Source organism: Mesoplodon densirostris, chromosome 10 (genome assembly GCF_025265405.1).
Source record: "Mesoplodon densirostris isolate mMesDen1 chromosome 10, mMesDen1 primary haplotype, whole genome shotgun sequence".
Classification (NCBI taxonomy): Eukaryota; Metazoa; Chordata; class Mammalia; order Artiodactyla; family Ziphiidae; genus Mesoplodon; species Mesoplodon densirostris.
The window spans coordinates 57,283,289-57,300,811 of record NC_082670.1 but is presented as its reverse complement, the minus strand read 5'-3'; the positions used below and the strand labels follow the sequence as shown (position 1 = coordinate 57,300,811).

The following is a 17,523-nucleotide window of genomic DNA, read 5'->3' as shown; positions in this document are numbered from 1 at the left end:
GCACCTGGTGTAGAGAAGACACACACATCCTGCAGTCTGCATCCTTTACACCTGCGATGCTTAGCTGTGAGAACACGGTGCTGGCCTCTGCTGGGCTGTGGTGCCTGCTGTGGGGTGTGCGTAATTGGACCTCTGCCTTCCTCCATTTCCCAAGTAGCTTTGCAGCTACTTAGGTACCTTAGACAGAAGGTCCTGCCTTGCTTTAAAAAAAGAAAAAATCGTGGTAAAATATACATAACATAAAAGTTAACCGTTTTAACACATTTTAGCTATACAGTGCAGTGGCATTAATTACATTTAGATTATTGTGCAGCCATCACCACCGTCCATCTCCAGAATGTTTTGTTCTTTTTTTGGCTTCTCGGCATGTGGGATCTTAGTTCCCCGACCAGGGATCAAACCTGTATCCCCTGCAGTGGAAGCACGGAGTCCTAACCACTGGACCACCATGGAAGTCCCAACCAGAATGTTTTCATCTTCCCAAATGGAAACTGTACGCATTAAACACTCACACCAGGGCCCCTCCCTCCAGACCCTGGCAACCAACCACCATTTTACTTTCTGTCTCTCTGAATTTTGCCTACACTATGCACCTCATGTAACTAAAATCATACAGTATTTGTCCTTTTGTGTCTGGCTTATTTCACTTAACATAATATCTTCAAGGTTCATCCATGGTGTAGCATGTATTAGAACTGCCCTCTTTTTAAAGGCTGCCTGCGTTGCTTTTGAGTCTCGTGTAAACAGTACTGGCTTCCACCCTTTATATCAATTTACTTTGAAAATACACAAGGACTTCACTGGTTTCACAGTGGTTAAGAATCCGCGTGCCAATGCAGGGGACACGGGTTCGAGCCCTGGTCCGGGAAGATCCCACATGTCGTGGAGCAACTAAGCCTGTGCGCCCCAACTACCGAAGCCCGCGCGCCTAGAGCCAGTGCTCCGCAACAAGAGAAGCCACCGCAATGAGAAGCCCGCGCATCGCATGGAAGAGTGGCCCCCGCTCTCCACAACTAGAGGAAGCCCGCGCCCAGCAACAAAGACCCAACGCAGCCAAAATTAAATAAATAATTTATAAAAAAGAAAATACTCAAATCTTGAGAGGCCAGGACCATCTGCACCCTCTGCTCCTCTTACCTCCAGTGGACCCCCAGGTAGCGCTCACTTCACAGCCTTCTTCTAACTTAGTAAGAAATCCTTCTGCAATTGGCCAAGTCAACATTTTATTTAAAAACACACGAACACGTACACAATGGTAACAACAGGAAAGGAGCCAAGAGCTCCTATCTGGGGACAGGCTGACCGCATGGTGCTCCCGTAAGCCTCACTTTAAGAAAGAGGGTACCTTCAAAACCAGATTTCCAAGCGAGATAAATTAGGAGGTGGCTGTGTTTTCACAAGAGGATTTAAGGCAGCGCCCCTCCCCGAGGGCTGGGGAGAGGGGAAGGGTTCGGCAGAGTATTCAAAAACCACCCCTTCACCTTAACGGGGGGAGGGGGGCATCAGTCCCTGAGGCGGTTCTAAAGCAGGAGGGAGAGATCAGATTTCCCTGGAGGCTGCTTTTCTTTCCCGGACGGGGAGGAATATTCTCTGAGGAAGTGAAGAAGGCTGGCGAGAGAGGCTGGACCCGCTCAGGAGCCGGAGGAAGGGCCCGTCCCGCACCCACCGGCCCGGGGACCCAGACCCCGGTCTCTCCTGCGGCCGCCGGCTCAAGCCCCTCCATCCGCGTGGGTCACACGTCCTGCAGCGCCTCCTACAGGGCTGGCGGGCTGTTAGGGCATCAGACGGCGGCATCTGGGGAAGGAAGCGGCAGAGTTGGGAGAGCTCGGCCGGCAGGGCTGCCCCACGGCTGCGCATGCGCTGCCTCCCCCCGCCCGCACCACCGCCCGTGGCAATGATGATTCATCTCCCTGCTCCTCTCCACCCCAGGCCTCTTCCTCAGAGGTACTGTAACTTCTTCAGCTGTTACCTTTGGCTCTTCCTCCGTAATTTTACCTAGTATATGTATACTTACACTTACAGATTACTTTTAGACATTACCTATTAACTTTTTCGCATTCTTTTTTCATCATTCATTTTTTCTTAAACAGCTTCACAGACATATAATTCATATACCATACAGTTCACCCATTTAAAGTGTTCAATTCCGCCGTTTGCACTATATTCACAGAATTGTGCAGCTACCCCAATTTTAGAACATTCTCATCACTTCCAAAAGAAGCACCACAGGCATGTGCAGTCACCCCTGTATCCCCTCCCGCCAGCCCTAAGCAACCACTACCCTACTCTCTGTCTCTGTGAATTTGTCTATTTTGGACATTTTTCCTAAATGGAATCCTACAATATGTGGTCCTTGGTGACTGGCTCCTTTCACCTAGCCTTCTGTTAGCTTTTTGCCAGTGGGACCATTAAGATTGAAGCGCTACTGTGGCAACCTCTCTGCTGGGCAAGGTAAGGTGCTTCGATATTTTTACTGTATTTTTAAAAAACAAAGAAAAAGAAGAAAGGAAGTGCTGGATCAAAGAAAGAAGTAAATTAACCGAAATAGCTGGTTTGACTTTCAGCAATTCTATTTCTAGAAATTTATTCTAAAGATAAAAAATATTAAGTGTGTGTATAGGGATATATTTACAAGGATATTCATTACAGCACTGTTTAGTAGGAAAGAATTTTTTTTAAAAAAATAAAAAAACAAACCTAATGCCCCCAAATAGGAGACAAGTAAACTACGGCACCGACATGCAATGGAGCCAGTGCAACACCGTGGAGCCATGAAGGATGCCAGAGAAGGACACCTAATGATGTGGAGAAAGTGCTTGATAGGAGGCTAGGGAGGAGCAGAAGAGAAGGTTACAAAATAATACATCAACTCTGATCCTTTAATAAATGCACATGTGTTGGGACTTCCCTGGCGGTCCAGTGGTTAAGACTCCGTGCTTCCACTGCAGGGAGCATGGTTTTGCTCCCTGGTCGGGGAACTAAGATCCTGCAAGCCGCACGGGGCAGCCAAACAAACAAAACAAGCACATCTCTCTATATATACTCAGAGAGGAAATGCAGGAGGGATGGACACCCAGCAGATACTATTTCTGGGTAGTGTGATAATGGTTTTTATTTTTTAAAATTTTTTTCTTATTTCGATTTTCTATATGTATTACATTTTATTTTTGTCGTTAGGAAACTCATTTAAAGAAAACGCTTGGCCATCAGAGACGTAGATGTTAGGGTGCCCCTGGGCACTGTGGAGACGAGATGGAGCACAGGGTCCTCTGCAGCAGGGTGGTTCCCTACTGCCGAGCTCCAGAGCCTGTGTCCTCCCGTTCCTGAGCAGAGGGAACCTTCTTGGTCATCTGTTTTCAGACCAGAACTCACCTGTTGACTGGGTCACGCACGAGATCTTGTAGGACAGCCACACGCTCGCCAGGCAGAGGAAGGTGGCCAGGAAACCGAAGATCTGCACGGGAGAAAGGGGGCAGGAAGCGCCCAGGCCAAGGGCAGTCACTCGGGCAGCCCTTTCTGCTGCTCATCCCTGGGCTTGTTTCCTATACCAGCTGTGGCTGGGAGGGAGCTCAGGGACTCAAGTGACCCGGCCACCTGTCCTCGCTCAGGTGTGGAGGTGACGCCCGGGCCCTGGCCGGGCCCGCAGCTGGGACACAGTCAGGCCTCCGGTCGCCACCCCTCGCCTCTTCTCTAGGCAACTACCTGCCCACGCTCGGGTTTATGTTTACAGCCGAGCTGGGGCCAAGCCACCGCACTTTAATTATCCTGGGCTAATAAGACAGAAAAAGGAGGAACAGTACACTTTAATTTGGGTTTTTAACACATTAACGTTCAAATGGATTTTCTTGGGTGTGGTACCATCATCTGCACTTCATCCATAAAGGCTTTCTGTCTGGCTGGCTTTACAGCTGTGTTGGAGCCAGAAGCTGAGGCCCCAATACCTAGTCTTAGGTTTGCATGTATTTAAGTAACATTAGGCTGAAATAAGTTCAGGCAGCGCGCCTTTCCTTTCTGTGCTCAGCTGTGAGCACCTAGCGCAGAGCAGCCGCCTCATTTGTGATAAGGAAAGGGCCTCACGGTGGCTCATTAAATGATGGAGCAAGAAGCAGGCAGGGACACAGGTGTCTTGGCCTGGAACTTGGAAGCCTGTAGCCTCTCCTGACTTGTCAACAACACTCGCAGCTGCAGCAGCTAACACTGACTGAGCGCTTACTTCGTACCAGGCAGTGTTCTAAGGCCTTTAAAGGAACCCGCACAGCTCTGCCAGGTGGGCACGGCTGTTACCTCTCCGCCCTCATTTTTCAGCTCAAGAAACCAGGGACAGGAGGTCAACTCTTCAGCCCAGGAATGTGGAGCCAGCAAGGGCCAGACCAGAGATCTGAGCCCAGAGTCCACCTCTGCTTGCCTGTTGCCCAGGTGTCCTCGGGCCCTCCAAGTGCACGGCTGGGAGCTCCCTGAGGTCCAGCCCAGGAGCAGCCAGACCAAGTGCAGGATTATCCAACCTAGCTGCTGGTTTCCACACGTGGCTGCCCGTCACCCCACCCCCGACCCCGTCCATTGCCGTGGCTCCTTTTGTACCAACTGTCTGCACCACATAATCAGCCTATTAGAGCCTGTCCTGGCCTCTCATTGTCTGTTCCACACAATTAGCACATTATACACCATCCCAGTCTCCAACTGTCCACACTGCATAACTGAACAGTTTATTATAGGGCTACACAATGCTCTTCGGGATGACAGTGCCTTGTGTGCTAATTGTTTCATGTGCCCTGGCCTCCTAAGCTAGATCACCACTTTCTCATCAGCAGGGACCATGTCTTTTCATTTCTTCTGGCTCCTTGCCCGGCCCATGCTTGGTCCTAGGCACAGAGATCGTGTATGACAAATGGGGTTTATTGGGATTCCAGGGCTAACATTGTGATGTGCCACCTCAATGAGGAAACCCAGTGGGAATCTCCCCGCATGGTCCTGAAACACAGCGGGTGCCAAGCTCTTCTGTCCCCCCTCCGCCAGCCTGCCTGCAGCTGGGCAGGGGGCAACCATTCCTCTTCTTGGAAGCTGCCTGGGGAGGGGGGGAAGGTGCTTAAGGGGCACGAGTGCTCAGGGGTTTGGCTGCCCCTCCGCGGTGACCTTCTGCCCCATGCAGGTTCCACCCCTCCGTGGAATTCCACGCACTCACCCACTCTTGGCCCAAAGTCAAGAGAATTTTGGTACCGTGTGGAAGTGAGTGACTATCACACAGAGAGCTTTTCTTAAAACTCGTTTGAAAAGTGAGGCACATCAGTTCTGGCCTACAGACTTCCAAACTGTAAACAATTAGCTAAATCAGAAATCAGATGACACCAATCTATAGATCTTTTTACAATAATGTATATACACATATGTGTATCTGTGTGATAAATATATATTGCTCCCATAGCACTGTTTTGTCCACTTCCATGCTACTTCTATTCAGGTTAGCAGATGTGTCAATTTTCACCTATGAAAGGTATAGGAGTGTTATCTCCTGGCCTGAGTACTGTTAAAAGTCAGGAATGGCAAAGCTAGGACTCACGGCAGATTATCACTAGCTGATCACAATAATGTTCCCCTGGGCTGGAAAAAGGCCTCAGAACCTTTCCCTGAACGGGGCTGAGACAGGCATGAGCAAATGACCAGAGTGAACATGAGAATTAAAACCTATTTGCCCCCTGATTTAAGGAGTGGCTGTAAGAGAAAGAGGCCTGGGCCGCTGGGGCCATTTGAGTGTGTAACAGCCCTGCCCATCCACCTTCTGACACCCTCCACCGTGGGCCCAAGTTTAAGGCTCTTTGGAGACCACTGCTGGTGGATCAAGGTCCAGACTGATTCTGAGAAAGAAAGGCCCCAGAAAACAACCCCTTTGCTGCCCTGAGAGGAAGAAAATGAGCATTCGGAACAGGAATTCACTCCTGCCACCTCCCGGAGAATGTCCTCACCGCTCCAGCCACCAGTCGGCTCTGGTTGTAACTCTTGGAAGCTGCCACGATGGACGCGATTAGGAGAAGCAGGGTACCGATTAAATAGTGCAGGAGTTCCTGGGGGCAAAAACAAAGCAGAGCAGTGGGTAGGGAGCTCCACTCCTGGTTCTCAGAGGCACCTGGGCGTCAGGAGAGATGAATGGAAGGGAGGGAGTGACACTTCCTCTTCTCCCTGTAACACCCCGGCAGGAGCAGCGAAGCTCACTGGCAACAAGAAAGGAAGGCCAGCCAGGATGAGGCCACACAAGAGAGAAAAGACGCCAGGCAGGCAGGAAGAGAGGCGACAAAGAGAAAGGATGCTTCTCGGGTGAGGAGAGATGTCCCCTAAGGACCACTCCACTCCTGAGGTCAATCTGTCCACGGTACCTTGACCTCCGGCCAAAGCTACTAACAAGCAAATGAGCTGCTTCCAACTCCAAGGATGGAGAGTTTAAATGAAGCTCCAGCTCTGAGAAGCAAAGCTCCTTAAAAAGATGTGTGCCTTCGCTTCTGCTTCAGAGAAAGTTCTGGGCTAGCAATGTGCTGGTTTTGGTGGCTGCCTGGAGGGTCTCCCCATTCCATGAACAAAAGTCCTCCCAGTTCTGTCCTCATTTTGTCTTCCCTCTTCTTTTCTGTTGGAAGTGTGCCCTCAGGCCAGACTGCTGAGGGGTCTGCAGGAAGGGCTGACTCCGCCTTTGCTTCCCTTGGGTCCACAGGGGCATCCATGTCCACCCCATTCACTCTCCATGATAAAATGGGGTCTTTGCAGGCCCTGGATGAGGCGGGGCCTCTATCATTTGACAACAAAGGAATGCTTCGCCTCATCCTTTCCCCTCCCCACAAATGCCAGATCAGAGGAGAACTGGGGCTTACGGTCACTGACGGTGGGGTGTGCTACAGAGAGAAATTTATAGCTGTCAAGGCCTATATTAAAAATGAAGAAAGGTTTCAAATTAATAACCTAACCTTTACCTTAAGACACTGGAAAAAGGAAAGCAAACTAAACCTAAAGCAAGAAGAAAGAAGGAAATACTGATTGGAGCAGAAATCAATGATACTGAGGACTGAAGAAAAATAGAGGAAATCAATGAAATCAATAGCTGGTTCGTTGAAAAGGTCAACAAAATAGAGAAACCTTTAGCTAGACTGATCAAGAAACAAAAAAAGAAACATTCAAATGACCAGAATCAGAAATGAAAGACAGATGGGAATTCCCTGTTAATCCAGTGGTTAGGACTCAGTGCTTTCACTGCTGGGGCCTGGGTTCAATCCTTGGTCTCGAAACTAAGATCCCACAAGCAAAGAGCTGTGGCCAAAAATAAATAAAAGCGGGGCATCACTACTGGTTTTACAGAGATAAAAAGGATTTTAAAAGAATACTATGATCAATCATATGCCAATAAGTTAGATAACTTAGATGAAATGGAGATATTCCTAGAAAGACATGCTACTGAAAATGACTCAAGTAGGAATAATCTGAATAAAATTTATAATAAGTGGAATTTGAATTAATAATAAAAACACTACCCACAAGAAACGCTCAGGACCAGGTGGCTTCACTGCAGAATTCTACCAAACATTTAGAGAAGAATCAATTCCAACTTTTCCCAAACTCTTCTAAAGAACACAAGAGGAGGGAACACTTCCCAGATCATTCTATGAGGGCAATATTACCCTGGTAACAAAACCAAAGACATCACAGGAAAACTAAAGACCAATAATATATCTTATGATTACAAATGCAAAAGTCCTAGCAAACCAAATCCAGCTACACATAAACTGAATTATACACCACAGCCAATCAGAATTTATCCCAGGAATGCAAAGTTAGTTCCACATGTGAATATCAATGTAATATGCCATATTAATAGAATCCTGGGGGGAAAACCTACATGACTATCTCAATAGACAAAGAAAAAGCATTTGACAGATTCTAACACCCTTTCATCATGGAAACAACAAAGTAGGACTAGAAGGTAACTTCTTCTATTTGATAAACCTCCTACAAACCCCCCACCTAGCATCATATTTAATGATAAAAGATGAGTGCTTTCCTCCTAAAATCAGGAACAAGATAATGATATCTGCTCTTGCCACTTTAATGCAACATTCAACTAATTCCTTGCAATGAGCCAAGAAAATGAAGTAAAAAGCATCTAGATTGGAAAGGAATGTAAAACTGTCTCTATTCACAGATGGTACGCTCTTATAGATAGAAAATCCTAAGGAATCCACTAATAATCTATTAGATCTAATAAATGATTTCAACAAGATTGAGGCTACAAGATCAATATACAGAAATCAACTGTATTTCTATCCACTTGCAATGAACACTCCAAAAATGAAATTAATAATTACATTTGAAATAGTATCAAAAAGGGTAAGATACTTAGGAACACACTAAACAAAAATAGTATAAAACTCATGCTCTGAAAACTACAAAACATTGTTGAAAGAAATTTTTTTTTTTTTCTTGAAGGTATGCTGGCCTCTCACTGTTGCAGCCTCTCCCATTGCGGCGCACAGGCTCTGGACGCGCAGGCTCACGGGCCCAGCCGCTCCGCGGCATGTGGGATCTTCCCCGACTGGGGCACAAACCCGTGTCCCCTGCATCGGCAGGTGGACTCTCAACCACTGCGCCACCAGGGAAGGCCAAGAAATTTTAAAAGATCTAAATAAATGGGAAAACCTCCCATGTTCATGGATCATGACTTAATATTGTTAAAATGGTAATACTCTCCAAACTTATCTACCGATTCAATGCAATTTGTATTAGAATCCCAGCTGACTTCTTTGTAGAAACTGAAAAGCTGATTCTAAAGTTCATACGGAATGGCAAAAATCCAAACAATCCTGAAAAAAAAGGACAAATGGTAAGACTCACACTTCCTAACTTCAAAACTTACTGCAAATCCATAGTGATCAAGGTAGTATAGTAAGATCAAGGCAACAGAGTTGAGAGTCCAGAAATAAATCCATGCATTTGTGGCCAACTAATTTTCAACAAGCTGCCAAGACCACTCAATGGGAGAAAGAATATCCTTCCCAACAGATAACTGGGACAACAGGATATTCACATGCAAAAGAATGAAGCTGAATCCTTGCTTCATACTATCTACAAAAATTAACTCAAAATGGATCAAACACCTAAATGTAAGAGCTAAAAGTATGGAAGGCTTAAAAGAAAATACAGAGGTGAATCTTCATGATCTTGAATTGGCAATGGCTTTTTAGATATTATACCAAAACCATAAACAACAAGAGAAAAATATAAATTAGATTTCATCAAAATAAAAAACTTGTCCTTTAACAGATACTATCAAGAAAGTAAAGACAAAAAGAAAAGAAAAAGAAAAAATCATGGGAGAAAATATTTGATAAAGGACATTTAACTAGAATATACAAAGAACTCTTACAACTCAATAATAAAAAGACAACTTAATCAAAAAATTGGCAAAGGATCTGAAAAGACATTTCTCTAAGGAAAATATACAAATGGCCAAAAAGCACATGAAAAGATGACTAACATCGTTAGTCATCAGAGAAATGCAAATCAAAACCACAAGCTGTAACTTCACACTCACTAGAATAAAATCTCAAAGTCGAATCAAAGTCGGAAATAACAAGTGTTGACAAGGATGTGGAAAAATTCGAACCTTTATACACCACTGCTAGGAAAGTAAAGTGGTACATCCACTTTGGAAAACAGTCTGGCAGTTCCTCAAACAATTAAACATAGTTACCATGTGACCCAGCAATTCCACTCTTAGGTATATTCCCAAGCAAAATGAAAATATGTCCACATACAAAATTTGTACACAAAATGTTCATAGCAGCATGATTCATAATTGCCAAAAGGTGGAAATTCATAATTGCCACATGTCCATCAATGATGAATGAATAAACAAAATGTGGTATATCCTTTCCATGGAATATTAGCTATAAAAAGAAATGAAGTACTGATATATGCTACAGCATAGATAAACCATGAAAACACTCTACTAAATGAAAGAAGCTAGTCACAGAAGACCAAATATATGAGTCCATTTATATGATATGTCCAGAATAGGAAAAGTTACAGAGGCAGGAAGCCAATTAGTAGTTGCTCAGGACTGGAGGTGATGAGGGATAGGAGGTAACAGCTAAAGGGTACAGGGTTTCTTTTTGAGGTGATGAAAACATTCTAAAAATGACTGAGGTAATGGTTACACAAGTCTGGGAATACACTAAAATTCATTGAATTGTACACTTCAATGGGTAATTGTATGACATGTGAATTATATATAAATAAAGCTGTTTTTAAATAGAATAGAGTGGGAAGAAAAGACCCTAGCAACTTCTGACATGTTTCCTCAGACTCTGCCAGTCCACTTTAGCTGACAAATCTTATCAGTACTCACACAGTGTAAATACCCATTACCCCTATCAGCTTCTTCCCTCCATGTTCCTCCTCCAAGTCACACACACACACAGACCATTGTCTGTCACTTGAGAAAACAAGCACCGAGGTGAAAGGCACAGCCTTCTTGTAGCTGGAAGGTGAGTTTTAGATACCAGTGGTGAGTTTTAGAAACCAGTGGGACATGAGGCATAGAAGTCCACCCAACAGTGGGAAATTCAGAGCTGAAGCAGCCAAGGATGGTGCAGGAGGCGGGGTAGGCAGACAGGAAGGACTTCGTCAGGTCTCAGCGCACAGCCAGCATCCTGACTCGTGCAAGCCGAGAGCAGGCCCGGCCACTCCCTTACCGACAGGGGCCAGCTGATACAGGTGAGCACGCGGTACAGGCGGAAGAGGTGGACCAGGTAAAAGGCGAGAATCATGATCAAGTTGCAAATGGTGACCACTTCAAAGTAGCTGTAGGCACTGTAGCTGGTCCACAGAGAGCTCCTCACGCAGATGAAGGCAATCAGCAGCGAGACCTGGGACGTGAACACAGAGACATCAGAGAAATGCCCACCCAAGATGGGCACCCAGGGAATGAACAACAAAACAACAGAAACACAGACCACCACAGGGAACCGAGGAGCTGCCACGATCCAAGTTACCCCATCACAAACTGGCTGGAACAGTGCAATTTCCCACAGTACAACCTTTTGAAACACAAGCCGTTGTGAACGCTGAGGACGGCAGGGAGTGGTCTGTTCTCTCTGTTCTCTGAGGTCCATGTGCCGGCATGATGCATCCTCAGGGAGAAGGCAGGAATTCTGGAAATAACCAGGCAGGACCACCTCCCTTATCTGCTGGACCTCCACGGAGTCGGCGTGATATTGAACCCCAGGTTTCCCATTTTAGGTTGAACTGAAGGAAGTTGCCAATATTTGACTGTTTTTGACCCACCAAAATGTCAGTTCATACGTATAACCTACCAGCTGGCAGACAGTAAGTTACTGTCAACGAAAAATCAAATAACCAGCAAGCCAAGAAGAAAGAAAAGAGAATTGTATTCGGGCCAAACTGAGTACTATAACCTGGGACACATCAGAAGCTCTGAGAACTGCTCCATTGATCAGGCGTTAGAAATGCAGTTTTATATATTTTTAAAATAAATTTATTTATTTATTTTTGTCTGCATTGGGTCTTCGTTGCTGCCCACGGGCTTTCTCTAGTTGTGGTGAGCGGGGGCTACTCTTTTTTTTTTTTTGCTGTACGCGGGCCTCTCACTGTCGTGGCCTCTCCCGTTGCAGAGCACAGGCTCCGGACGCGCAGGCTCAGCGGCCATGGCTCACGGGCCCAGCCGCTCTGCGGCACGTGGGATCTTCCCGGGCCGGGGCACGAACCCGTATCCCCTGCATCGGCAGGCGGCCTCTCAAACACTGCACCACCAGGGAAGCCGGGGGTCTACTCTTCGTTGCAGTGCATGGGCTTCTCACTGCGGTGGCTTCTCTTGTCGCGGAGCATGGGCTCTAGGCGCGCATGCTCAGTAGTTGTGGCGCACAGGATTAGTTGCTCCACAGCATGTGGGATCTTCCCAGACCAGGGCTCGAACCCGTGTCCCCTGCATTGGCAGGCAGCTTCTTAACCACTGCGCCACCAGGATAGTCCCACAGTTTTATATATTTTTGAGACAAAGAAATTATGTATCATATTGACAGGTTAGCATTGTGTACACAGTTCCTCAAGTGTTTTTTTTTCAATTATGCACATAGAGACAAACTTTTTAGTCAGTGCAACCCCTTATAGAAGATGAAAAAGAAATATATTAATCATAGAATTACAATGCTGGCATGTGAAGAAAGGGGCCAGCTTTTTCTCAAAGGTTGATCTCATCCTCCTGCTTTGAGGAGGTCTGGTTAATGTGTAATGCAGATGCACACTGCCCATGGGGTAAGGCCTACCACAAAGGGGGCATGTCATTTGTTGTTGCTGTTTTTGTTTTTTTCTGTTTGTCCTGCCATAGAAAATTTACGAATTTCCTCATTGTTACCACTTACTGATGCTTGATGTACATGATCTCCTTGAGACTCCCACAACTCTGCCAGGTCAACAAGATCACCCCCATGCTCATAAGGGGAAATGGAGGCACACAAGCCTCCATAATTAGCTTAAGGCTACGTCCAATGTAAGCTGCGGAGGCACGATTTGAACCTTAGTCTGTCTGATTCCAGGGATCGTGTTCCTCCAAGTCAGATGCAGCTTTGCCTTCCAAAAACTGTGAACCCTCACCACAAACGACCTGAGGAAGGCAGATGTGCCATCAAATGTGTGGGAATCCTGGCTACAAGGTGGTGCTTGCTCCTGCCTGGGCCTGCAGTGAGAGCTTGCTAAGTATATTATTACATGAATGAATGAGTGTGCAGAATTAATAAACTAATGACCTGGTAATGAATGAACAGATCAGGTCAATTATTAGCAACGTAAGAATACCATGGAAGGGCAGACTGGAAGAGGGGAGAGAATATTCTGAGTTTCTGGGAAGGCCACTCACAGAGAACAAAGTCTTGTTCATCCCACACAGGAGATCAACCAATAACACGCAGGTGTTAAATGTACATAAAGTCTCAGGGTCTATTTTATTTTATTTTATTTTATTTTATTATTTTTTTTCAATTTTAAATGCTAATTTTTATTTACTGCTAAATGTGCAAAGGACACCAATCCTGTGCAGGAAAATGGTTACATAAATCCAATACTAAACAACACCACATGGGATAAATCTAAAGCAGAGTGCCATGTGCCTTCAGAACTGATTAATATCACAGAACACAACTCAGTTCACACAATTCTTAAGAAACCTGAAGAGAACTCTCACTTAATATTAAGCTAGTTACTCAGAAGCAAATGCGCTTGGTTTTGTTTCATTTTCTAGGAAAAAGTAGAAGTTTTTCCAATTTTGCATGGTTTAACATTAATATGATGTGTGACATCGGACCCAAGGCAATAGTTCGTAAGATTTACTCCATTTATCAATTGGTACCATCAGCTAATACAAAGTTGACAAGCTGGCTAACAGGAAAACAGCTGAATACAATGAAATATGCTCAAATATGGGGCTACATGTACATTCATCTCAATGTGCTTATTCACAACCCAAAGAAATATTCCTTTATTTTAAAGAACTACTTTAAATCAAAAGATAAAATAATCTTAAAGACAGATACAACAGTAACCACTCTAACCACTCTTAAACATTAACATGAAACACTTTTTAAAAACCAAACAACAAGAAAAATGGCAGTGCAAGAACACGTCATACTACTGAATCTTCCATATTCTGAGGTACATAATGAGAAGGTGAGGGAGGTGAAGCAATATAGGCAAGTGGCCCAGGACTCATAGCACCACGAACCTGAGAACCAACATATGCAGCCCTGACTGGACGCCAGGGGGCAACACAGGGATAATCTGGCACAACAGGAAGGCAGGAATCAAAACCTGGCAAAGGTCGCTGCCCATAGGGATCTGACATCAGTGGATAACAGAATGCTCCATGAGGGACAGATGCAGGGTCAGCATTTGGAAAAGTACCTGCAACAGTGGGGGGACGCTGTGAAGGAGGAAAGGTTTCCACACTAGACGCCCCTTCGAGGGCGGAGACTGCTGGTGGCGGAGGAGGGGAGCTTCGGAGCTGATGCGGCGGGCGGGGCTGGGAGCTGAAGTTCGGGCTTCAGTTGGATCCCAGGGAGAGGAATGGCGTTGTCCGCGTGAACCAACCACGGCTAGCCGGGAGGGAGTCTGGGAAAAGTCTGGACTTGCCGAAGAGGCAAGAGACTTTTTCCTCCCTCTTTGTTTCCATGTGCTGATACATCTGCCGCTGTGCCATCTTGTCTCCCCACCTCACTGTATAACTGAGGAATGGTGGGATTCACCAGAGGTGGCGGCTCAGTATAGACTGGATAATTCTCTACATGAAGCTGCTGCTGCATCTGCGGCACACAGACCATGGAGTGCCACAAGCTGTGGTGATAGCACTGCAATCCCAGATTGAAATAGTACTGCAAAACGTTTGCATCTCGAGGCAGATCACTGCCATGTGGATCACAGGAATAAGGGGGAGGGAGTGGTGGGAAGTTTGAAGCGTCTGTCACCTCAAGAGGAGGAGGAGGAGGAGGAGGAGGAGGAGGAGGTGGTGGTGGAGCAGGTGGAGGTGGTAGAAAGGCAGCAGCGGCGGGAATAGGAGCAGCCAGGTATGGATAGGGTGCTGGCCTGCCTTGTGTAGGCGGAGATACAAACAGAGGCTGTAGAGCATTCTGTGAGGACACTGAAGTGGTACCACTAGCTTGATTAGCTGCTGCACAGTTAGGCAAGACTGGAGCTGGAATAATATTCGCACAGGAAGCTGCAACTACCGCAGAATTTACCATCACCACCTTCTGGGGGTAGTTGTATGAGGTAACTGTGTCATGAGGAGACATAGAACATGGTCTTCTATCCTGAAGAGACAAGTTTGCTGTAGATTCAGTTGTGCTGTAAACACCTGAAGTTTCATAGGCTTGTTCTGAAGGATAAATATATTCTTCATGATATCCCCCACTGTCACTCTGGCCATCACCTTCCTCTGAACTCAGAGTCTGTTTGCCTGAGCTATGTCCTCGCCTTGCAACATGGTATCTCGAAGTAGCAGGAACCATTGTAGAGGGCCCTCCAGGATTAGGTAAAGCTGGATAAGACGTCTCATCCCCTTCTTCAACTTCGTAAAAAGTAATGGTTTCTTCCAAGCCCCTGGGCATCTGTCCATTCTCTGGAACAAAGCTAAACTGGCACTCCTTATTCATACAATGCATCTGGCGGTGACTACGTCTAAAGGAACGAGATCTATAGGAGAAGTTATCATAGCTCTGGCAGCACCTTCTACCCGAGCCAGGGTAAAAACCAACTTTAGGGCCTGCCATGTTGTGCCTGTTTATAAAGCGAGGTGAATCCCTGGGCGTCCCATATCCCCGACCTTGTCCCTGAGATAAATGTTGAGGATGAAAACGTCCATTAGACATAACACCGCCAGCTGTCTGTGAGCAGTGCATTGGAGAGTCATGCCCATAACGCATACTGTGCTGAAGCGTGGGTGGGAGGAGGGGGTCTCCCCTGCTGTAAGTCATAGTCATATAAACCTCTTTCCCTCTAATTTTCTTGAACATCTTCCTCCGTTGCTTCATGTCCATCTCTGACATAGCCATTTCTGGGACACAGCCGCAGGAAATTTTCTGGTAACCTCTTCCTTTCCTACTGGGTGTAACATTCCAGGTAGGAACAGGTGTTACTTGGGTAAGTGGTTTTAAGTTAGCCAGTGGAACAACATGCTTTTCTGCCAATTCTTCAACGAAGACTGTTACAGAATTGCTTTCATTTCCAACTTCCTGAATATGAGCATTATAATATCTTCCACCTGATTCCAAGTGAACCTGACATTTGTCTCCCAAATAGTACTGTCTCCCAGCATACTCCATATAATCAGATTTTTGAAGTTCTTTTCTGCTGTCCAGCCAAACATCAAATTCTACATTACGATAGATTTCTGGATCCAGGGCTTTGAGCACCTTATAAGGGAAGAGCATCTTTGATGGATTTCTTGGAGACTCTGCTTCTTCTGTTCCTTGATTGTACCCCGCTGGTATATTTTCAACATTGCAGCAGGCACCCAACTCTTCAGTCCTATCCTGAGTTGAACTCTTGGAGTCAATATGGACATTCCCACTTCTAGTCACAGCATTGTTCCTGTTCTTCTTGGAACCACTTCGAAACAATTCAATTGCAGTCTTCAACTCTTCTTCATCCACAACAAACACATCTTTATAGAGAATTTCATACAACACAGCTTGACAAATAGCTGCACTTGACTGAAATTGTTTTGAGTACACTGAATCATAATGACCATTACTTGAACAGCAGAGTAGAATCTTGTCTTCATAGCCATTATCTGTGACATGAGTTGGAGGCCTGCCAGGATAGCGATAAAGAATGAAATCCCGATTATAAATTAGAGAAAGAGCTCTTATTTCCAGATGGCCAGCACTTTCCTTGGGATCTCCCAACCGTTCCAGGTATTTCTCAAAAGATCCCTCCACATAAGACTCAAAAGTTTGTTGATTTTCTCTCATATATGAGACACAAGCCTTCCTGATTTCCAAGTGATGGACCTGGCTGCAAAACAACTGCTCCGAAATAGCCCGAAAGAGGCAAGAGGCATCCTTGGCAGTCAGCTTTCGAAACAGCCCTAAGCTGCCTAAATGTTCATCCATTGATGCCTCATTCAGAGACTTCTGGCCGCAGTACTTTTTCCATCCTTTATGCATTGTGCACAGGGGGTGGAGTTGGGGAGGGGGAGAAAATAACACAGGTGTGACAAGAAGGAAAAAGCAGGGTGCAGGTAGGAATGGGTAGCAGTGACAGGGCTTGCTTATGCAGGTATCCAGAAAGCAGCCCAAAGTCTAGGCACGAGAAGGCAGTTGGAGTCAGCGCTGCAGAATCTTGGCACTTCTCAGGAGCAGGAGAAGCAAAGGGCTGGTCCAGGATAAGTCGGGACCCTGTGAAAACAAGAGGAAGAGCCGATGCTCCTAGGAATAGAGAACTTGACTTGAGAAGGAGATGTGGGAGCAAGAAGGAACTTGCAGAGCTACCTTGTTGGGGAAGGGTGGGACTCTCAGGGTCTATTTTAAAAGCACAACTAATTTAGGACAAAGGTTAAATATTTCACACTGCCTCTTTCCTACAGAACAGTGATTCTCCAAGGGTGTGTGTGTGTGATTTCGTGTCCTATGGGACATTTGGCAATGTCTGGAAACATTCCTGGTTGTCACAGCTGCAGGGGGGATGTTACCCGCCCTCCACAATGCACAGGATAGGCCCCGTAATACACAACTGTCAGGCCTCAAGTGTAGCCTTCAAACTACTGTCCTACTGTGGAGAAACCCCGCTGTAGAAAATTGAGTCTGCAATGAGAATTAGATCACGAAATGGATCTAACGCTGGTTAAAGTGGCTAACGCTAAAAACTCTATTTTCCAAAGCCCCTCACTGCTAGCATTCTACCAAGGTCCTCAGGTACAGGGACACCAGCTAGCAAAGAACACTCAGCTTGAGCCTAAAGTGGGCGTGAAGAGTGTTCTGCTTA

At 45.9% G+C, this 17,523-nt stretch overlaps 2 protein-coding genes across 2 annotated transcripts in view; both read right to left on the bottom strand.

The window, feature by feature from the left end:
• Positions 1 to 1,198: 1,198 nt before the first annotated feature.
• The window catches only part of CMTM7 (CKLF like MARVEL transmembrane domain containing 7), a 46,842-nt gene continuing 30,517 nt past the window's right edge, over positions 1,199 to 17,523 (bottom strand). Inside the window, exons 2-5 of the mRNA XM_060110663.1 lie at positions 10,725 to 10,898; positions 5,958 to 6,056; positions 3,373 to 3,454; positions 1,199 to 1,794 (exon numbers count right to left, since the gene is read on the bottom strand). Of these exons, the coding sequence (XP_059966646.1) occupies positions 1,781 to 1,794; positions 3,373 to 3,454; positions 5,958 to 6,056; positions 10,725 to 10,898 (369 nt within the window). The 3' untranslated portion in view covers positions 1,199 to 1,780. The remainder of the gene's footprint in view (positions 1,795 to 3,372; positions 3,455 to 5,957; positions 6,057 to 10,724; positions 10,899 to 17,523) is intronic.
• LOC132497475 (putative bifunctional UDP-N-acetylglucosamine transferase and deubiquitinase ALG13) lies at positions 13,988 to 16,806 on the bottom strand. Its single transcript, XM_060110662.1, has one exon. The coding sequence runs from the start codon at positions 16,704 to 16,706 to the stop codon at positions 14,136 to 14,138; it is 2,571 nt and encodes an 856-aa protein (XP_059966645.1). The 5' UTR covers positions 16,707 to 16,806; the 3' UTR covers positions 13,988 to 14,135.

What these genes read in the sequence shown, in the direction of transcription:
- LOC132497475 (XM_060110662.1), bottom strand. Translation starts at nt 16,706, where the DNA reads ATGCATAAAGGATGGAAAAAGTACTGCGGCCAGAAGTCTCTGAATGAG.